This window comes from Sander vitreus, chromosome 2 (assembly GCF_031162955.1).
Source record: "Sander vitreus isolate 19-12246 chromosome 2, sanVit1, whole genome shotgun sequence".
NCBI classification, from domain to species: domain Eukaryota; kingdom Metazoa; phylum Chordata; class Actinopteri; order Perciformes; family Percidae; genus Sander; species Sander vitreus.
Genome location: NC_135856.1, coordinates 10,850,225 through 10,872,949, shown reverse-complemented (window position 1 = coordinate 10,872,949; position 22,725 = coordinate 10,850,225). Strand labels below are relative to the sequence as shown.

The 22,725-nt window shown below is 39.9% G+C and overlaps 2 protein-coding genes across 2 annotated transcripts; one reads left to right on the top strand and one right to left on the bottom strand.

Moving 5' to 3' along the window:
- Window positions 1–858: 858 nt before the first annotated feature.
- On the top strand, window positions 859–4,524 carry LOC144534848 (keratin, type I cytoskeletal 13-like). The gene is made up of 8 exons (XM_078276917.1): window positions 859–1,300; window positions 2,054–2,136; window positions 2,253–2,409; window positions 2,614–2,775; window positions 2,919–3,044; window positions 3,657–3,877; window positions 4,022–4,032; window positions 4,148–4,524. Exons 1-8 carry the CDS (start codon window positions 887–889, stop codon window positions 4,243–4,245), a joined length of 1,272 nt encoding a protein of 423 aa, XP_078133043.1. The 5' UTR covers window positions 859–886; the 3' UTR covers window positions 4,246–4,524.
- Window positions 4,525–6,670: 2,146 nt separating this feature from the next.
- krt98 (keratin 98) lies at window positions 6,671–11,611 on the bottom strand. The gene is made up of 8 exons (XM_078276905.1): window positions 11,167–11,611; window positions 10,503–10,585; window positions 10,237–10,393; window positions 8,670–8,831; window positions 8,402–8,527; window positions 7,095–7,315; window positions 6,940–6,950; window positions 6,671–6,814 (listed from the first exon to the last, which is right to left on the bottom strand). The coding sequence occupies exons 1-8, from the start codon at window positions 11,500–11,502 to the stop codon at window positions 6,717–6,719; spliced, it is 1,194 nt and encodes a 397-aa protein (XP_078133031.1). The 5' UTR covers window positions 11,503–11,611; the 3' UTR covers window positions 6,671–6,716.
- Between the last annotated feature and the right edge of the window lie 11,114 nt (window positions 11,612–22,725).

The window sequence follows — 22,725 nt, the reverse complement described above, 5'->3', positions numbered from 1 at the left end:
TTCACAGTTTGGTTTACTATATGTGTAAAATGTATATAGGAATACGTTGCCTTGCAGTGTTAGTGATTTCTCTGAGAATACTGTGTTATTTACAATGTTTGCAATTAAAAGGACAGAAAGTGTCACCTGTGTGATTTCTATGATGTTGACAATGAAATAGTCTACTGTTCATTCATAACATGATCTTTGCTCAGTTTTTGTTCAAAGCTTACCATCACAGCATGAACGCACTGTGTGATTAATTTAGGTTTATATCTGATATGTTTTGTCATATACAAATACAGTACCATGCTGCATACATTTCTTTTTCTTTTCTTTTTCCGAATGTAAGTGGCTTCTTGTAAGTCGGCCATATAATACAGATAACAGGTATATAACACTTGAATAAAATACTTTTTTTTCATGAAGACAGTTATATTGTATTAACCTTAATTATCACAATGTTGAACATCTGGCCTAGACGCTTATGTGACAAAATCAACTTCGGCAGTAAGAACACAGTATTTGAAAATATATGTGTCTGTGCCTCTAAACTTGCTCTCAAGAAACCTAAGGAAGGCTCCAATTACAAACTTCCAAAGGTTCAAGATGAACCAAGGAGTAATCAAGAAATGTTCAATGATGTCGAAATGTGGAATCACGTGTTCCACCTGAAGAAAGGCGGATCCACCCCTACCCACCAGTAACCACACCCGTGCTAATGAAGGGATTGCATAGAAGAGTAAGGGGGTAACCTGTCAGCCACATTCTTCCCTTTCAACTACCCCTCCTAGCCCTTCCCACTTTGCTGCATCTGGCAGCTATATAACTAAGGAGACCAGGAGTCAACTGCAGATCAACTCCAGTAATCTACCTATCTACCTGATCCAGATCAACACCTTCCAGCATGACGTTCGGCAATATATGCTACGACCAGAAGACCACGAGTGTCTGCAGTGGAGCAGGAGACCTTGGGACCCGCATCTCCTCATCCCAGCAGAGCTATGACCAGAAGACCATGAGTGTTTACGGTGGAACAGGCGGCCGTGGCACCCGTATCTCCTCATCTCAGCAGAGCTATGGAGCATCCTCTGGAGGCTTCAACGTGTCTGATGGCCTGGACCTCCACGTCGGGGCCAACGAGAAGGCCACCATGCAGAACCTGAACGACCGTCTGGGCTCCTACCTGGAGAAGGTGCACATCCTGGAGAAGGAGAACAACAGTTTGGACATGCAGATCAGAGAGTGGTACCAGAGCAGAACTGTCGTCTGCCACGACTACACCAAATACTTCGCCATCATCGACGACCTGAAGGACAAGGTGAGAGAAAGTAGACAGATGTGTGTGTGTTTCTATGTTTTCTGTTATCTTCCTCTTCTCATCTTTCACTGTGAGTGTATTGGGAGAGGTAAGTATCTCTTGGTATGTATACTGTATGTGGGGTTACGACAGTTGACATTTGAGTTAGAGAGCCAGGAAACCCATCATTGACGTTGTGTAGAAGTATGCCATCTCATCAGGAAGCACATGACACAAACAGAAAGCAGTACAGTTGACATTTTCATACCAGATTTATTCCAAATGTGTGTCACATCCTGCTGACTGTTCAGTGTTACAGTGATAATTGCAAAAGGATGCAGTGTAGGTTTACTGTAGAGCCCAGCGGATGTATCTGAAGTTGATACTATGAGCCAATATTTGACAGTACTGTACATGCATTTTGCACAGGCTGCAAATGTACCTTTTCTTCATTTAAGCTTAAAAAAGGTTGTATATATTATTGTATTGACGTAAATGTTAATATTTAAGTTTTGTTTGATATATACCGTTATATTCCACCTATTTGAGAACCACATTTTAAAGGATCCTTTCCTAAAAAGTGTATAAATTGAAAACAACCATTAAATAAATCAGTATAGCAGGTATTTGTTTTAACTCTCAGATACTCTCATTAATCCCATATTGGTGGGTATGTGGACCCCATACTGTATGTTGTGTAATGTAAAACAGTATGGAACATGAGCTCGATTGTACTTTTTCTTACTTGTTTCCCTGTTTTTGTTTCCTCCTCAGATTTGTATCGCCTCTAAGCTTAATGCCAAGACAGTCCTGGACATTGACAATGCAAAAATGGCTGCTGGTGATTTAAAAATGAAGTGAGTGTATCCCCCTGCCCCACACTATGATACAACATACAATACATGAAACATAACATATGCACATCAAAGCTAATCTTAATGACCAACTAAACCCTCCTGTATTCCCCCATCAGGTATGAGAACGAGCTGGCCATGAGGATGGCTGTGGAGGCGGACATCTATGGACTGAAGAGGACGTCTGATGAGATGAACCTGGCCAAAATGGACCTTGAGAGTCAGTATATGACCATGAAGGAAGAGCTCATCATGCTCAAGAGGACTCACGAAGAGGTGAGAATGAATAATTCAGGGAATAGTGGTGTGTACCCATTTGGCCCAATTTGTTGATGGCAGTTTCACAATCATCAGAACGGTTGAGTATGCATCTGTCGACACCCCTGATACATTCTTCAACGCAGAACAACACCCACTCCTTGAATGTTATTTTAAGTTATTACACCGGCTGACTGAGACATTGTCCTTTGTCCTCTACAGGAGTTGGCTCTTCTAATGAGTCAGATGGGCGGCCAGGTCAATGTGGCTGTGGATGCTTCTCCCTCTACAGACCTGAACCAGGTTATGTCAGAGATCAGGGAATACTACGAGAGTGTGATCGGTAAGAACCGCAAGGAACTCGAGGCGTGGTACCAGAACAAGGTGAGAAGCTACAAATGGTTAGGATACAGCCACTTTGGAGACCTTCAATATAGTTACATTAGGCTTATTAAACTGACATTATGTCAGTTATCTTCTAAAATTGTTGGGTAAAACTATGAATAGTGTTTCTCTGATCTGCCCAGATTACAGTGGTGGAGCAGGAAGTGAACACTCATACAGAGATTCTGGTGACGTTCAGCACAGAGATTAAGGACCTGAAGAGCGCATTCCAGATGCTTCAGATTGAACTGCAGTCCCATTTGAGCATGGTATGTCAAAAAAACAGTATATTAACAAAAAATATGAATTACCTTTGGATGTGACACCGTGATGGTACTTTACATATTAGCAACACTGTAGATGTTTAAAGAAATAGTTTGACATTTGGGAAACACACTGATATTCTTTGTTGTCTCATATCTGTTAAATATGAAACTACAGCCAGCACCAGGTTAGCTTAGCTTCACAGTTAGCATAAAACCAGTAACTTCCAGGAATCCGCAATGTGTTGCTTTTCCACTGGCACTAAACAAACAACATATTATGAATACATATATCTTTTGAGCTTGAAAGATGCTGGTAGGCAGATTTTGTTACCTTTAGTCTGAGCCAGGCTAGCTGTTTCACAGATTCTATTCCTTATGCTAAGCTGTAAGCTAACTGGCTGTCGTTTCATGTCTAGCTGACATGTGATTGGCTTCAATCTAACTCGGTAAGAAAGCGAATAAGGGTTATATTTCGAAATGTGCAGAACCACATGATGCTAGTTACACACTCGCGCCAACAAGCATTGCAGCAGATTTTTACCACTATCAAGTAACTTCTCTGAATATTAATCAATGTCTGCCTATTTGCCTAACTTCTTCCTCTGACCACAACAGAAAGCGTCTCTGGAGGGCACCCTGGCAGAGACTCAGACACGATACGCTGCACAGCTAGCAAGCCTCCAGAACATGGTCACAAGCCTGGAGACTCAGGTGTCCCAGCTCCACGCCAACATCGCCAGCAACAAGCTGGAGTACGACATGCTGCTAGACCTCAAGACCCGGCTGGAGCTGGAGATCGCTGAGTACAGGAGGTTGTTGGATGGGGAGGATGACAGGTGAGACCTGGTGAAGAGAGAGAAACACTGACTGGACAGGGGGATTACAGAGAAATAATATCCAATCCAGCTAAAAACATTTAATAACAATGTGGATGTGTTCTGGACTAATGTTTTCTTCTTTCTTTTTCTCTCCATTACCAGTTCAAGACAAGGTGAGCATTTTTTCACATGCATATCATTTGTATTTTATCATTAAAATGCTTCAGTTTTAACTGACTTTAAGAAATGTGATGTGATTTGCTTATTATTGTCTTTTCTGTTCCTCAGTGGTCACGAAGGTCACCACAGTGGTGGAGACAGTTGTGAACGGAAAGGTGGTGGAGAGCAGCAAGACCATTGATGTGGACGTGGAAGAGATTAAGTAATAAATTGGAAGCAATAGCAAAAATCAGTAAAGATCATGCAATTGAATAAAGTACCTGTGTGTTAAATAATGAAAAGGATATTCCACATTTCTATTTTTGTCCATAACTGATGAACAATGAATGTACTGTAACAAGTACTGACATGGTTGCTAATACCTTAAAGTTACTCATCCATGTAATGTGAAAGTTGTATTAATCAATGTTTTTATGTTAACAATGAATAAATACATGTTGTAAGAAAGATGTTGTACCAACAAATCCTGAAAGAGTTATTACACAATTCTGCATCTTTAAGGGGCATTTTTCAGTTTGCCTTTTTTTTAGCTCATTGTTTTACCGCACATTTAGCCCACCGTTTAGTTCCATATCACAGCACAACAAACCAGATTGTATAGCAAATAATCTCTAATTAACGCTTTGTACACTACTTACCTACCTCTGCAGCCAACGTATACCACATCATAATATACCTTTTATATCATATTCAACATCTCCACATCCCTGAGGTGCAGAGATTTTTATGCTTTGTTTTCTTGTTGTCTGTATGTCCGTCTGTACGTATCTGTCAGTCCCATTTTTGTCGAACCCTTGGAGGGAATTATTGAGGTCACTTTCACTGTTAGCTCATGTCTCTCCCATTGTCCTGAACATGGTATATTGGGAACGCCTTCACCTCTGGCACAAACGTGCACTTGGACTCAAGAATGAACTGACTGGACTTTGGAAGTCAATGGTCACAAAACATATTTTTGGCCATAACTCAAGTATTACTACGTTAATTATGACATTTCACACAAATGTCTAATAGGATAAAATTATGAAATTATGGAATTTTATATCCAAAAGGTCAAAGGTCAACTTCACTGTGACATCATAATGTTGTGCAAACACACTTTTATGGCCATTATTCACACCATAACTCAGGAACAGAAGTGGAGATAGGGACCATATAACACATTTGGTTGGATACTGAATTGGTGACACCAATCTTGAAACTGTGGTGTTTTTCTGTGCTGCTGGGTTGAAGAAGTTTATGAAGCATTTATGTTTACATTACATAACATTTCATTTAGCTTTTATCCAAAGCGACTTCCAATACATTTTTGATTTTAGTTTGCATCGCCAGCTGTAAGTCATGACTGGTTTTCAAGACGGCGGCAGCATGTAAACATGAATGCGAGTGTCTTTATAATGTATCTTTTCAATAAACTGTCTGTACACTTACAAAGTTCTCAATGCTTCGGTTAACATTTAGGTACCCTCATATTGCTGCCGTTGAAGTTTGGTGATATTTTGAGCCTTTTTAGTGTTACAAAATAGCGATTTGTTTTTACTTTCCCTGTGCCCCGAATACTAGCATTGTAAGCTAATCAGCGGTCCGCGCTAGCGTCTTTCAAGCTACAAACACATTCGATTAGCATGAAACATGTCCCAGAGAGAGACAGAGTGGGTACACATCTGTTAATAACCCCTAGGTTCGTTTTGCCCGGAATTGTCCTTTAACTTTAAATAAGCCAAACTACATAGAGCCACATGTAAGTGCAACATGTAAATGCAATGTTTTTTAATAGCATCATTTCCTTAGCTAAGGTGCAGTAGGAAGAGATGTGTTTTTAGCCTGCCGCCACCATTTAAGAGCCAGGACAATGGATATGACCTTTTATTCCTATCTTTATTCAAGAGCACGTTCTTTGAATTTGAAATGATTTTGTATTGATTTCACGTTTAGATTTTGTAATAATTTCGCTCAAAACCTTCTCTCACACTCAATTAGCTACTGTTCGCGCTTCAATTTGCTGTGCTTCTGCTCATACTTTATGCTTAGACTCAGATATGTTGTTGCTTGGACATAGTTCCTGCTCTCAGCTTTAGCCCTCACAGTGAGAGAGCAGCAAGTCGATTGGCTGATGCAGAGCGGAGTGGACAGATGGGGTATAACCATGTGAAGGGAGTGGAGGAGGGGTGTAGTGTGAGAGAACTTGGGTAGGTTGAAGACCAGTCGAGCTGGTAAAAAAAAAAATATTACAGATAATATTGCTGTATTGTTTCAATTCAGAAGTATTATATCAAGACTTAGTCCTCAAAATGAATGGAAGTGAATGAGAAGCCTGACACCTGGGAGGAATGGTGGTGTTGACAGAGGACGACAGGAACAGTAGTGGTCGCTAGCTTAACTCTAGATGACTTTAGATAGAGGTAAGGCTGCTGATCTTTTACAAGTTCTACAAAAGTGAAATATCCCTTTAAGGGTTGAGACTTACTCGAAGTGCACCAGTGCATAGTTTGCACCTGTTTTTTACTAACAAACTAAAAAACTTTGATTAACGCATGGATGAGTAAGTTTAAACTATTAGCAACTATATCTGATATGTACTTCTGTACAGTACAAAAAACACAATAGAATAAACACATAAGAACGTTTAATTCAACTGCATGATCTTTATTGATTTTTTGTTATTGCTTCCAATTTATCACTTAATCTCATCCACGTCCGTATCAACGATCTTGCTGCTCTCGACCACCCTTCCATCAACAACTGTCTCCACCACTGTGATGACCTTTTTGACCACTGAGGGAAACAAAAAGATGCAACAATCATGAGCAAATCACATCACCTTTGTTAAACTTAGTTAAAACTGGAAGATTTAAAGACTGGAAAAAATACAAACGATATGCATGTGAAAGAATGCTCACCTTGTCTTGAACTGGTAATGGAGAGAAAAAGAAAGAAGAAAACATTAGTCTAGAACATATCCAAATTGTTATTAAATGTTTACACCTGCAGTGGATATTATTTCTCTGTAATCCCCCTGTCCAGTCAGTGTTTCTCTCTCTTCACCAGGTCTCACCTGTCATCCTCCCCATCCAACAACCTCCTGTACTCAGCGATCTCCAGCTCCAGCCGGGTCTTGAGGTCTAGCAACATGTCGTACTCCAGCTTGTTGCTGGCAATGTTGGCGTGGAGCTGGGACACCTGAGCCTCCAGGCTTGTGACCATGTTCTGGAGGCTTGCTAGCTGTGCAGCGTATCGCGCCTGAGTCTCTGCCAGGGTGCCCTCCAGAGACGCTTTCTGTTGTGGTTGGTGGAAGAAATTTAGGCAGTCAGTGATTACAATTCAGAGATGTTCCCTAATGCTAGTAAAACTCTGCTGCAAGGTTTGTTGGCGTGAGTATGTAACTAGCAGCAAGTGGTTCTGCGCATTTTGGAATTACCCTTTTTTGCTTTCTTGCAGAGTTGAGAACAGTGAATCCACTAACATGTCTGCTACAGGCCCCATGGAGGTGAAGCGGACTTTAAAGCCAATTTGACATAGCGCCCAAACAGTAGCATTACAACTCCTCTGTCCGTCACCTGATTCCATGGGGTCCAAAGTTCCCAGAATTAAATGGTGAAAGAGACATCTGTACATTAGTGGATTCATTTTCTTGAGCGTCACAAACCCCCCGCAAAATGACTCGTTTCTTTATCAGAATTTGATCCATTCAGTTTAATAACATTTGAAAAGTCTAGTTTAAATCATTTATTCCCCATTCAAGTTAGCAAAGCGCTAAAACGGCTCGGCTCAGCTAATCCGGGTTTTATTTGTTTGTTTGTTTATTTAGGTTTATAAGTTGAATATTTTTGGCTTCATGCCCCACTGAGCAACTCTGACAGGAAATAACGGGGCTCTGCCTCTAACGCTGTATCCAGTTCTTGTTATACATCCGTGGTCTACTAAATAGGAAACTGCAGCAAGGAGCCGGTTAGCTTATAGCTTAGCATAACGACTAAAATTGGTGAAACAGCTAGCCTGGCTCAGTCTCTAACAAAATCTGCCTCCCAACATCTTTAAAGCTCACAAATTGTATATATCTTGTTTGTTTAGTGTCTGTTTAAAAGTGACACGCTGTGGATTCCTGGAAGTTACTGTGTTCATGCTAACTGCAAAGCTAAGCTAACCAGCTGCTGGCTTTAAATTAGCTTAATATTTCACAGATATGAGTGATATCAGTCTTCTCATCTCTCAGCAACGAAGATTATAAGTGTGTTTCCCAAAATGTCAAACTATTTCTTTGAACATCTACAGTGTTGTTAATATGTGTAGTAGCATCAGAATGTCATATCCAAAGGATAAACAATCTTTATTGTTAATATAGCCTACTGTTTGTTGACATACCATGCTCATATGGGACTGCAGTTCAATCTGAAGCCTCTGGAGGGTGCTCTTCAGGTCCTTAACTTCTATGCGGGACGTCACCAGAAACTCTGTGTGAGTGTTCACTTCCTGCTCCACCACTGTAATCTGGGCAGATCAGAGAAACAACATTCATTGTTTCACCCAACAATTATGGTAGATTACTGACATACTATCTAGCTAAATAAGATCAATTTAAATCTTAAAGGCGGCCGAAGTGGCTGTTTCCTAAGCATTTGTAGCTTCTCACCTTGTTCTGGTACCACGCCTCGAGTTCCTTGCGGTTCTTGCTGATCACACTCTCGTAGTGTTCCCTGATCTCTGACATAACCTGGTTCAGGTCTGTAGAGGGAGAAGCATCCACGGCCACATTGACCTGGCCGCCCATCTGACTCCTCAGAAGAGCCAACTCCTGTAGGGGAGAAAGGACAATGTCTCAGTCAGCCAGTGTAATAACTTAACAAATTAATAAATAATTTATCATTTTGTTATTATTAGAACAACAGCATCCAGTGGTTTCTTTTTGTATAGTTTTGCATTTCTTTTGGTTCTTTGATCTTTGAAGAACATGAAGAACAGGTGTGTGTGTGTGTGTGTGTGTGTGTGTGTGTGTGTGTGTGTGTGTGAGAGAAAGAGAGAGAGAGAGAGAGAGAGAGAGAGAGAGAGACAAACAGTAAACAGCAATGAGCTAATGGAGGGAGAGAAGAATACAAGGAAGTGTGTAGAGAGAAGAGGGGCAACGCTGGGGAAAGGGAGAAAAGGCAGCAGACCTGTTTACAAAAGCATTAACCTAACATAGGATTTCCTCAGTGTTATCAGAGGTAAGGCAGGCAGAGGCCATGTGTGCAAACTCTCAACAGCTCAGGCCACAATAGAGAGTTAGGGTTAGGCTTTGATTAATGGTCAATCATGCTTTTCTGTTAGAGCCTCTAATAGGTGGAACACTCTACCAAATGAAACAAGAAACTGCACCACCTATCATAACTTCACACAAAGGCTCAAGGCCTGGCTGTTGGAAAGTCAGACTTGTGAACATTTTTAATCTCATGGTCATTTTATATTATTGTTGTTATCACTGCTGACCTGCTGCTAACATGTTTGATGTTTGATGTCTTGCCTGGTGTCAAATATAGCCCGCTCTGCATTCCTTGGATATGTATGAAAGATTAACTTGTATTTAACTATTTTACCATCTTATTAACCTCTGCTGTATTAAGACATCCCTCATGAGTGATGTGTGTTCATCCTTTTATTACTGCTTGCTACTGCTTTGCATGGTTGAACAGTACAAGAAGATGGCTCGGGTCTGTGTTGCCTGGCTGTGTTTTGATGCTTGCATGGCTTCTTATACTGAATGGGGATACTGTTGATGTGTAACTGTGCTAATGTCTTGCTGCTTCCTGTAGCTCTGCATGGCTTATTGAGAAAGCTTATTTGTTGCTCTAGCTGTCTGTATGGTGTCTAAAATCATCTGACCAAAGGACTACAGTTGAAAATTAGCCGGCTGGCTAACACTGGCACATTTACAGAAATGTTAATTAATGTTAGTTGTCCTTTAAAAAATAAAGAATAAGAATGGTCACAACCTTGTCTTACAGTGAATAGCTGCTGTGTTTAGCTCTATTCATGATGAATTTAATCAATCACCAGTGTAGTAACACTCTTTCAGAGTCTGTGCATACAAGGAATGGGTGTTGGTCTGTGTGGTGGAATGTATCAGGGGTGTCAACAAATGCAAACTCATCAGTTTTGATGATTGTGAAACTGCCATCAACAAATTACATCTGTAAAAATACATCTTCTGTATACTCTCTCACCTCTTCGTGATTCCTCTTGAGCATGATGAGCTCGTCTTTCAGGGCCTCATACTGACTCTCCAGGTCCATTTTGGCCAGGTTCATCTCATCCAGCACCCTCTTCAGTCCAGAGATGTCCGCCTCCACAGCCATCCTCATGGCCAGCTCGTTCTCATACCTGATGGGGGAACACAGGAGGGTTTAGTGGGTCGTTGAGATTAGCTTTGATGTGCATATAAAGTTTTACTTTTGTAACATCCAAGATTGGGGCAGGGGGATACACTCACTTCATTTCGAAATCATCAGCAGCCAGTTTTGCGTTGTCAATGTCCAGGACTGACTTGGCATTAAGCCTGGAGGCGATGCGAATCTGAGGAGAAAAACAAAAACAGGGAAACATGTCAGAAAAAGTACAATAACCTCACATTCCATACAGTTTTACTTGACACAACAGTACAGTATGGGCTCCACATATCCAATATAAGATTTATGTGACGGCTATCTGAGGGCTAAAACAAATACCTGCTATATTACTTTATCTAATGGTTGATTTCAATTTCTAATATCTTTGGGAAATGATCCTTTAAAATGTGGTTCTTACAAAGTTGGAATGTAACTGCAAATATGACACAAAACTTAAATATTAACATGTGCATCATTAAAATCATATATATACTATTTTTATACATATGTATGTTTATATAATGAAGAAATGTACATTTGCAGCCTGTGCAAATTGATGTACTGTAAAATATTGGCTCATTAGGCCTATATCAACTTCCTGATATATCGGCTGGGCTCTGCAGTAAACCTACACTGCATCCTTTTGCAATTATTACAAACCAACATATACTTATCTCTTCCCACACACTCACAGTGAAAGACGAGAAGAGGAAGATAACAGAAAACATAGAAACACACACACACACACATCTGTCTACTTTCTCTCACTTTGTCCTTCAGGTCGTCGATGATGGCGAAGTATTTGGTGTAGTCGTGGCAGATGACAGTTCTGCTCTGGTACTCTCTGATCTGCATGTCCAATCTGTTGTTCTCCTTCTCCAGGATGTGCACCTTCTCCAGGTAGGAGCCCAGACGGTCGTTCAGGTTCTGCATGGTGGCCTTCTCATTGGCCCCGACGTGGAGGTCCAGGCCATCAGACACGTTGAAGCCTCCAGAGGATGCTCCGTAGCTCTGCTGAGATGAGGAGACGCGGGTGCCACGGCCGCCTGCTCCACCGTAAACACTCATGGTCCTCTGGCCGTAGGATCTGCTGCTGAACGACATGCTGGAAGGTGTTGATCTGGATCAGGAAGGTAGGTAGATTACTGGAGTTGATCTGCAAATTAAAGCATCTCCTGGTCTCCTTGGTTATATAGCCGCCACACGCAGCAAAGTGGGAAGGGCTAGGAGGGGTAGTTGAAAGGGAAGAATGCAGCTGACAGGCTACCCTCTTCCTCTTATATGCAATCTCTTCATCAACACCGGTGTGATGACTGGTGGATATGGGCTCATCTGTTTTTTTTTCAGGTCAAACCCATGATTCCACATTTTAACGTTTCTCAATGAAGGGACATTCCTTTGGATAATACAGGGTTCATCTTGAACCTTTGGAAGTTTGAAATTGCAGCCTTCCTTGTTAGGTTGTTTAAAAGCAAGTTTAGGGCCACAGACACATACAATCAAATAATGCGTTCCTATAGAAGAAACTGCTATATGCAGCTACCTTGTAAAATGTTCACTCATAGTAGTGACAGATATGGCACATACCAGTGACAATTTGGCTCCAGTGAAACTTGGGGCCCAAGGTTGAGGGCAAGGCAGTTCTAAGAAAGCCAAAGTTATTTTTGTCACATAAAGGGCCAGATGTTCAAGATTGGGATAATTAACTGTATTAATGAAGGAATTTATGTTTTTATTCTAGAGTTTATAATAGTTACTGCAGTCCAAATTCAAAATACTGGAGAGAGTCGTGTCCCCTCCTCCCCAGACTTGAAGTTCACGGAGGTTGCCAGGTTGAGATTGCAGCATCCACAACAATGTTGCTAGACGCTAGTTTCACAAAGCCTGACATTACTCCACAGCACAGCAGAGTAGCTAATGTTAGATGCTGGCTATGGACTGACAATCACCCTATCTCGGCTTAAAGCTTTAGTGCGTAACTTTTTTATATTAATGTACATCTGTTACATTCAAGCCATTTCCAAATGAGTTGCTAGCTAATTAAGACTACTAGCTAATTAAGACTATGAACTCCTCACAACTCTCTCTGTATTTCTCAGACGATTGTGTCGTCCGGTGACTTTCCCGCGCAGAAGCTCGAGTGAAGATAATTTCCTTTTCTGAAGAGTCCATCATGTTTTTTTAATCCTCCATGTCCTTCTTGCATATTAGCAACTGCTTGGAGGAGGAGTGGGGGCGCATGCACGATCACGGAACGCTGTATCATGTGGATGCACCGACAGTGTTGTTGTCATTACTTAGAATTCCTCATGGGGGAGACAGAAACCATGCACTATAGCTTTAAAATTACTGCAACAACCCCTAAAAACAACGCAAACTCACGGCCCTCTCTACCCGATTTACAGCCGCCCTTTCTTGGCTTAAAATAACTCACCGTTTGTGGCGGCTGAACAGGCTACACGTTGTAAACTGCCATGGCCTGCTTGTCTGGTCCTCCGGTAACGTTAGCGGTTATGGCATGTTAGAATGACAGCTTTAGCCAGGACCAGTCAGGATCACTTTACTGGCTGTGTCTCAGTTGTTTTTGTGATAACCAATACGAGTACTGTATATAATTCAATGTGAGTACACAAATGTTGAAATTACTTTAAATGCCCGGCCCTGGTAGCCATGATAAATTAGCCTAGAGCTTAATGCTTACTTGTTCAGGAGGAAATTAGCCAACTCTGCATCCTTTTGGGCTCCAAGCTGTCTCAATCTTTCAAATACATCTCCAATATTTACCCGGATTTTGTTACGTCTTTGGTCATGCAACTGTTAGAAACATGCCATGGTTATTTTAGGTTGGGTATAATCTCTGTTGATCCCGTTTGCTGCTTCCATGGCTGTACTACACCTGTAGCACGCTGGGTTTGCGTTTTTACAGGTACTGTATATCTGGCAATCCGCCCTGGCTGTCAAAATGGGCAGTTGATACCAACACACAGGCCAAAACACAAACAGACAACAACAGAAATTTCAAAGGAGAAAGTACTGGCATTAGCATTGTTGTCAGAAAAGATAGTATTTCAGCTTATCATGTTTCCTTAATATCTGATGACTAATTTTTGGATTTATTTTTTGGGATTTTATCTTATTACATATTGCACCTTTAAGTTTATAGTCTTTTTTTAAAGTCTTTTCCTGGTTTTAAAGTTTGCATTACAGTACATTGATGTACTTTTGCGAACTTACCAGACTGTTTTTACTTTTATATTATTTGCCTTTAACCACTTAGTCATTATATCCCCATTATTTATGATTATTTATCTAAAATCTAATTGTGAAGATATTTTGTTAAAGGTCCCATGACATGCTGCTTTTTGGATGCTTTTATATAGGCCTTAGTGGTCCCCTAATACTGTATCTGAAGTCTCTTTCCCGAAATTTAGTCTTGGTGCAGAATTACGGCCACTAGAGCCAGTCCCACAATGAGCTTTACTTAGTATGTGCCATTTTTGTGTCTGTAGCTTTAAATGTCTCTCTCTCATGGGTGGGCCAAATTCTCTGGGCGGGCAAAGCAGAGAAAGGGGAGGTAAACTTGTTCCTTAGGAGCAAGATTCCAGATCGACCCATCTGAGCTTTCATTTTCTCAAAGGCAGAGCAGGATACCCAGGACTTGGTTTACACCTATCGCCATTTCTAGCCACTGGCGGACCATAGGCAGGCTGGGGGAACTCATATTAATGTTAAAAAACCCAGCAGACCCAGCAGCATATAAAGTATTTGAAAATAGCTCAACCTTTACCCGCTACAACATGAATGTGATGTACACACAATACACAATGCATTCATAATTATAATTCAGTAATATGATTCTAAAGTGGGCCATTCTGTAAAATAAGTACTTTTACTTTTTACACTTTAAGTATATTTTGAAGTTAATACTTAGGTAACATTTTGAATGAATGACTTTTACTTCTAATTAACAGAGTATGTTTACACTGTGGTATTTCTACCTTATTTAAATGAAAGAAAAAAAAATCTCAATACTTCTTCCACCACTGCAATAATGTGATTGTCTGATTCTGAGATTGCATTACAGAGGGTTGAACACTGTGATTGAATTAGTACAACAGAAATGTAGTTTTCTTTAAATTGTTTCCCTAACTGACAAGACTGACAGATTTCTCGTAAACTTAACTTTGCACTTCTGTCACATGCCTTCGTTAAATCTATTTGTTCAAATGTTGGAAACATTAATTAACGACAATAACACAGCCAACTTCTAAAAGTCTAACTTATTAAAAGGTGTTTTACTGGTTCATAAGTATCATTGCAGCCTACACTTAACAGAAGCATGCCAGTAGAAAATGATAACCTTCCAGTTATCTCTATCATCAACCAAGCCAGGCTGCCTGACTGCTTTCCTCTGCTGTCATTACACGCCTCGTCAGTCAGCAGTCACACCGATAAGCAGGGTGAGGTCTGAAAAGGGGATGACTGATGGTTTGATTGCATCTGAAGAATGTCAGTCTGTTCATTTAAACATCGTACAATGTGGGAAATGAATGTCACACATTTTACTGCCGTATAAAATGACTAATGTGGAATGATGCCTGTTTGAAGTCTTTGACTTTACATTGTAGATTTCTCAAATGTTAGACTGTGTTGTATCTTACCCAGGGAAAAATATCTATAGAAAATTGTTTGTGCCTGTTGCTGTAAAATATATTTTTTAGTAAGGACAGACACTTTTGAAGCCAGCTTGCAACCTCAGCAAACAGTGCTTTGTATCTATTTGTTTAACCTTACTTCAGTCCTCACTATCAAGTACCTGGTGCTCCTTTTAAAGTATCTTCTATGAACTTTTGTGTAACTGTATAAAGTGCCCTTTCCGGATGTGATTTGGTGTGTTTTAATTTAGCTTTTTTAATAGCAGTCTTTGCACATGCAATCCAGAGACACATTTCTGCATTTTTGCACGCATTAATACTGAGTTGCTATCACAAAAAGGCAAATTAGTTAGCAAAGATAAAATATTGAATTATTAACATTTATAGTAGCAAAATCAACTTCTTTTGTGAGCTGAAAATAATCACATTTGACAGATGCTTGTACTGTAACATGATGAAGATACATGGTATTCCATCTAATAGACCTTTTTCCCAGCAGACATTTTGATCTGTCATAGCAGGTGAGAAACAGGTGTAATAAATCAAAGATGGCTCAGTTCCATTTAAGTGTCCCAGTTAGACAGCATGCATCATACAAGGGATTAATGCTATGCCCATAGCATTTCCTGCTATGACATGTCAAACTGTCGGCTATGAAATCACAATTATCTTATACTAATAAGATAATTACTATGCATTGACTCGGAACACAAGTTCTTTCTTTCTTTTATGTTTATATCACCCAAGGCTTAGTCTGGTTTTGTATTATGTACAACTATTGCATACATCTTATCTAAACATTGTGTTTTTACTATAGGATCTAACGATTGTGTTAATTATTTTGACTTATAATAAGTTTTATAGCTTCAGCCTTTTTCCAGTACTACAGTACACATGATTGGCTTGCAAAACAACTTCCTCAATTTCACCCTAGTCCTGTTAAACTTTTTCCTTCGCTCATTGTAGAAAAGGTCTTTTGTTTTCTCTCAACCACTGGAGACAGAAATATTGCCCTGCCTGCCTTCTATGTGCCACACTGACACCCTTTGCATTTTCATTGGCAAGAGGCATTTCACACGTCGTAACACTCCTTTATGTACTCATGCTTGTGCAAACAGTGTTTTTATGTAGCAACATTTTCTGTTGGCTATTCATGAAAATAATTGTATATTGTATTTGGGGCATTTCATTACACAGAGCTGACCTTGTAGTTTGGCAAAGTGGCCAATTCAAACACCAAAATTTAAAGAGTCAGTTGACAAATGCTATAAATGTTCAGGACATAATCACAAAAGGACACTTTAGCAGCACAAAGACATGAGAGTGTTAGACATTGGTCAGTATATCTTTTGGTCATTCGATTTTCCTTTCATAAAACGGGTATTAAAAAAAAAAAGTAGTTGTCTGAGTTTCGTTTTAAAATACAAAATTTAAAATTTAAATACAAGGAGTTTTTTTCCATGTTCATTGTCAAAAGGGGATGAGAGAAATTTAAAACATGCTTTGATTTTAATTTTCTATTTCATATAACAAAAAATTAAATCACTAGAAAACAGATTCATATTCTGAGACCGGATGTTGCATTTCCAAGGCAATAGCACCGGTGTAGCCTACCAGTTTTGCTTTAACGCAGGCTGCAGTTGAGGGAAACTTGTAGCCTAACTTCCTGAGCGACTGATCTTCCGTTTCTTGCACCTCTTTACATAAATATACATAAATATGGCTATGAAATACATCATGAAATACATAAATGAGGCAATAAATATAAACATATTCATTAGTCATTATAGTTTAATAGCCTAAATACATTATTTATTTCAGGGGACTTTTATTTCATATGTACACATTTATTTCCGTCTCTATTTATTTGCACGTTACATTCAAAGGAAGTTTGGTTATCTCACAGATTCAAAAAAAGCAAAGCCCGTCTACAGAAAGCCTTTTCACTCCCTATTTAGCCCCATTGTACCGAATTTGGTTGCAGTTGCACCAGAGTTCCACTGGGGGTGATCGCAGGCGAGTGCAAAATGAATGGGACCCTATGGAGATAGACGGCTAAATTTGTCTCTTTCGCCTGATTGCCGTTGAGAAATCTCACATTTGATTGTAGTTTTTGCAAGTTCAACATGGATTATAGGTCAAAAGTTGAATGAACGAGTACTTATGCCCTTTCGATTTGTTACAGGTTGAGTTGTTGTTGCCCATAACACGCTAGCATTCTGCTAATGAATGCTGATTGGTCAGTGAAGGACTGATTAGGATTGGAGATCCCACTTGACGGCATCCGAAGCAGAGCCAGAATGTCAGAATGAATATTTCGGCGTGGTCTTTAAAATTAGCAAATTTCTTTAGCAAACCTCTTTCTAGCACGTGTATTAACAGGGAGAGCCTAACCTGTCAGCTGTGTTGTCGATGCCTTGAGAGAAAAAAGGAAGCGACTCAGAGCTTGCCGTAAAGCAGTATCTCTGGCCGTACGATGTGTATGACATCATTAACATTTTAAAAGCGACTTTAAAAAAATCTAACACCCAGCAGTGTGTTCTTTGCCTCCCCTTTCGAATGCAACATTCAAATTACTAGACAAAAAATGATATCCTGATAAAAGTGGATTTTGAGGGGTATAGCTCCAAAGATCGAGCAGTATCGAGAGAGTGGAACTTCTTCCCTTATTAGAAATTCTTTGCCTTGGCGCTGTAACAATAACGTTACAGCCGTGAACTGAAAGTCTATTTCCTCATCTGGTTCGACTCTCTTCGGGCGAAGTTGTCTGCGGCGGGTAGAGACAGAGAGTCAGAGGGAGGCAGGGTAATAATGCTGCGTTCCAGGTAACCCGTAACCCGTGTTTTCCCAACCTTCTACCTGTGAAAGTGCCCTGGAACGGTAGTCAAACCCGTAACTTACTACCCGTGAACTCATACCAGATCGTTGTACTCCCAGTTACAGTTTTTGACGTCAACGTTAGGTAGTCGCTAGCTAACGTTAACGTTAGGTAGCCTTACCTGAACCCTGCTAGCCATCTCGTGACTTTGCCTGGAACGCTACAAAGTCGAGTCGTGACTTGAAGTTTTAACTTACGGGCTAAAAATTGTGTCTGGAACGCAGCATAAATAAATATGACATTATGAAATAAAAGTACCCCCCAAGCATTATCATCATTATCATTGAACCATAGTGGATATGATTAGGAGTTTTTAGACTCATAAACAGGAAATATACTTTATGTCAATTTGAAAACAATATTTACTGTAGACCTAAATAAATAATATGCGAAAAATAAACAATTGATCATATAAGTATTCACTTTCTATGCAAGACAAAGGAATAATAACTACAGTGTTACAGTGATAACTATTATATACAGACAGTGAATCTATACGAGGAGCATGGACCCTCTGTGTGATTGCAGCTTTTTACTCAATGTCCTGAGATGCACTGTGGAGAGATCAAAGTGGACACAAAATTATGTTACCAAGAACAAGAACAAGAAGATTGACTGTATGTGTCTCTTTTTAACACTCCAGATTCCTTCAGTCATGTGCACTGCATGTGTGCATACATGTGTGGTTGTGTGCAGTGAGAAGCCACATACTTTATGTCTGTCCTTGTATAATGATAACAATGTGGGCCGTCTTTTTCGTGGGAACATTCAGTTATAGTGAACGTCTTGTAACACATTATTTAATTATTATTGCATTTAATAAGTATAAATAGTATTCTTTAGACACAACAGTGTTGTGGTTTGAATCTCATATTTCTCTTTACCCCGTTTACCGTTTGTATACACTGTGACGATCTGATTGATAAATTTGCTTTCAGGGAAAGAAAGTTTGGTACGCCAGCAGTTTCAACTCTCACATTTCACAATGTTCACAACTCCACTGGGTGTGGCATGTTGATTCACTGGTGACTCACCATAGAATACATAGAATACATAGAATACATGCTCAATCTCCACGGTGAGTGTTTTTTTGCAGTGACTATCACTAGATGGTGCACTTCAGCTGTGCTTCTCACCTCCACTGTTCAGAAATCTGTTGTACAGGAAGGGTGTGGCTGTGTGATAATCTATTGCAGTCAACTGAGGGATGTATCAACCCCCCTTACCTTATTACCTCTTCTACCTGACTTATGAACTTTGTGTGGGTTTCAATATATTTTGCAGTTTCTAACACATGACACATTTCTTTGGCACATACATCCTTTAATGTGCATCAGTATTGGATTTATAAATGTCCAGCAAAAGCAACAGTTTGCATATGAAGTAGACAGAACAAGCTTCCTTCTAATATATCTTCAATAATTCTACTACCAGAATGAGCCAGGATAGGTCTATTGACACAACAGGCTTTTGTTTACTCGAGCCACAGTGGATGAATGAAAGAGTCAATATGCTCAGCTGATAATTTAATACAATAAGCAGGTGAATGTTTAACTATGTTTGCAGAAACTGGTCCCACCATGGGAGTGAGAACCTGTTGCACACACACACACACACACACACACACACACACACATATGCACACACACACACACACACACACACACACACACACACACACACACACACACACACAGATGCGTGTAATCCGACCTGTCAGCATATTTCACTGCAGATGTTCAGTCAATGATTCAGTCCAGGTTCCTTGTCAGAAATGATGCATGCTGAGATGTGATTGCACAGTTCATGGTTGATTGTTAAGCAGGATTTGATCATGCCTGTGGAGGGGTGTGGTACATCGAGAGGAGACTCCAAGGGCTGTTTTGCTTCATTACAGGCTCACATCTGTGATTCATAGTTGTTAACTCTGCACAGAGCTGCTCTTGCTGCACTCTGGGGCGTAGCACAGTATTCTGGACCCTATAGATTCTCCATGGGCACCTCCCCGCATCCACGGCTATTCATTCTAGTATTTACTCAGTCCCCTTCCCCCAGTCAAATGCCCCTATGTGCACCATTACGTCTCTTTGGAAACAGGACATTTCAAAAGACTCAAAGTAGAATTTCTTAAAGCTTTGTTGAATGGTTGGTTCTTAAGCAAAAAAGAACTGATTCATTTTTCACACAGGGCGGGAATTTCTTCTCACTAGAAGTCATATAACTTTGGAACTTATTCACAGAACACATAGAAGGGCAAGCCCTTTATTACTGGCCTAGGGAAATACATAATGTCACAGAGGTCAGTCCTGGTTGCTGTGCCACTTTCTCCAGAGTGTGGTGCATGGGCTGCTCAGTGGTTACTGCACAACTACAGTTTGTTGTTTGTTTTCCCCAAAACAAAAGTCAAGAAAAAGCATTGCTCTCCAGGGGAAATAATACATAATCTGTCCATTTATTTATTTACTTCTATTTTCATTTTTGATTTTATTATTGTACTTTGTACTTAAGCGTGATTTATGCTTCTGCGTTAAATCTACACCGTGGCTGTGTACGTTAGTACGTGGAGACACGGACCCTACACCGGAACCTACGCTGTAGCCCGACGTGCACCTCTCGAAAAATGTAACTACACGTTGCGGTGACGCACGTCGCTCGGACCTGGTTTGGTAGCGTTGTATTTTCCCCTACTCATTTCCTGGTTCTCCTTCTCCAAAACCAACATGAAATCAAGGAGAGGGTTAACTTTTCCTGGTACAGATTTCCCTGCGTGGTCAGAAAGCACAGGGGAGACACTTTGTTTCTCCCACTATGCCTCTATGGTCGGTACTGTCACTCTCTTACTCGCTCTACCACACACTCCCCACACACACATGCCAGCCTTGCTATTCTCTTAAAGAGATCGACACACACACCAACGCACATTTAAAAACTTCAAGCCACTTACGTAGGCTACAGCGAAAGCTCTGCGTGGAGCCTCCGCAGGACCATAAATCACACTTAAGGCACAGCAGCGCGTTGAGCTTAATGCAAACATGTTAACATACTCACAACAACAATACTAACATGCCGTATTCATCATCTCCGTTTAATGTGTTAGCATGGTATGCTAATTAGCACTTAACACAAATAGGGCTGATGGGGATTCCATCAGTTTTGCAGGTTTTTGGTCATTGGACAAATTAAAAATACTACCAAATGATAATAATCCACCAAAATGATGAATGAATGGGGTAGGGATTTGGCTCCTTTCTATGCATATGAGCCACATAGCAAAAACAGTCCAATTCACAAAGATCAGTGCTAATAGCCAAACGCACAGTGAAATGATTAGCGTCTTCAGAGAGTTGATGGTAAAAAAGCACATTTACCTGATGTGTTCTTGGCACAAAGGCAACATTTATATTTCACCACATGGATAATTGCAATCAGCTGCTTAACATTATGGGCATGTTTGCACTATAATATCATTAGCACAATATCTTCTGTAAATCAGACCTTGAGACGAGCAGAGGCGTGCAGAGACATTTGGGTGGCAGGGGCTCAAGGACAAAAAAGGCCTAATAGTTAATAAATAATTATTTATATGAAATTTAAACAAAACACTAAATATATTAACACTACCTTACCAATTTATCTTATTTCCCTTACACAATTGTTTAATGTATTTAATAAATACTCAACAAAATAATCAGTTCACACAGAGACTTTTTAACAGCAAAGGAAACTGCCACAATGTGCATGTTTTCTATGCTACTAGTTTCAAGTATATATTTAGAATAGGTGACAGCACCAAGGAGACGGACATCGTTTCACTAAGAATTTGTTAATTTTGCAAATGGCAATAGATCATTTAAATTCTTTTGGTGTTATTGGAATAAATAACACTTCAAAAAAATATTTTTTAGAAAAGATCTCAACAAAAATCTTCACACTAAACTGAAAAAGGCAGTTTGCAATTTTGTTAATTTTACAGGTAATAACACTGTTATTATTAGATGAGGAGCCTACGATCAAAATAATGAAGTTACTGTTTAATGCATGTTTTGGTCAATTTAGAGATTTTGGTCTATTTTGCTTCAATCTGCTGCATCTGTAGATTTCTTCAAAATTAATCTACATATTTAAACCTATCATTTAAGGAGGAAAGACTCTTAACTCATTAACTGGGGAAGTTCTGGGCTGCTACGTTTTAGTTATTTTGTTTATCCTGTTCACTTGCAGTGCCTTGTCAAATGTATGCAAATACAGTTAAGTACAGTAAATTAGCCAGTAGGGCCATGATGCCTCAGCTAAATCTTAGCTAACTTATTACATAAGCTAGTAGCTCATGCATGTTAGCAAGACACAAGTTAACTATTTGTTTTGTCTTTTGGGTAATTAGCTGTAAACTCGAGGCACTGGCTGCTTAGTCTTTTGGTCATCACCACTCACCTCCACACAAGCCAAGAAAAACTTTCTGAGGTAGGAGCTGGAAGGGATTGCTGTAGGGAGAGAGAGAGAGAGAGAGAGAGAGAGAGAGAGAGAGAAGGCTCAACAAAGTATCATCTCACGAGCTGTTATTTTGATTTTTTAATTAAATAAATACATTTGTTTGACAGGGAAGCTGAGTGCAAACGCAAATATATAGGCTACTGGTATATTCATGAATAAAAAAATAAAAAACATGCATCCAGAATAAAGGGCACTTTCTCTCAAGGAGGAGAAAGGGCAGGTGCTCAAGCCCCTTTTGATATGTGCACGTGCCTGAAGACAAGACAGATAGCGATTGAAATTGATGTGCAATTCATGGTGCTA

Coding starts and splice junctions, on each gene's coding strand:
- LOC144534848 (XM_078276917.1), top strand. CDS start 887: ATGACGTTCGGCAATATATGCTACGACCAGAAGACCACGAGTGTCTGC. Junction 2,776..2,918: donor AGGCGTGGTACCAGAACAAG/GTGAGAAGCTAC, acceptor TGATCTGCCCAG/ATTACAGTGGTGGAGCAGGA. Junction 3,045..3,656: donor TGCAGTCCCATTTGAGCATG/GTATGTCAAAAA, acceptor TGACCACAACAG/AAAGCGTCTCTGGAGGGCAC.
- krt98 (XM_078276905.1), bottom strand. CDS start 11,502: ATGTCGTTCAGCAGCAGATCCTACGGCCAGAGGACCATGAGTGTTTAC. Junction 8,832..10,236: donor TCAAGAGGAATCACGAAGAG/GTGAGAGAGTAT, acceptor TCTCCCCTACAG/GAGTTGGCTCTTCTGAGGAG. Junction 7,316..8,401: donor TGCAGTCCCATATGAGCATG/GTATGTCAACAA, acceptor CAACCACAACAG/AAAGCGTCTCTGGAGGGCAC.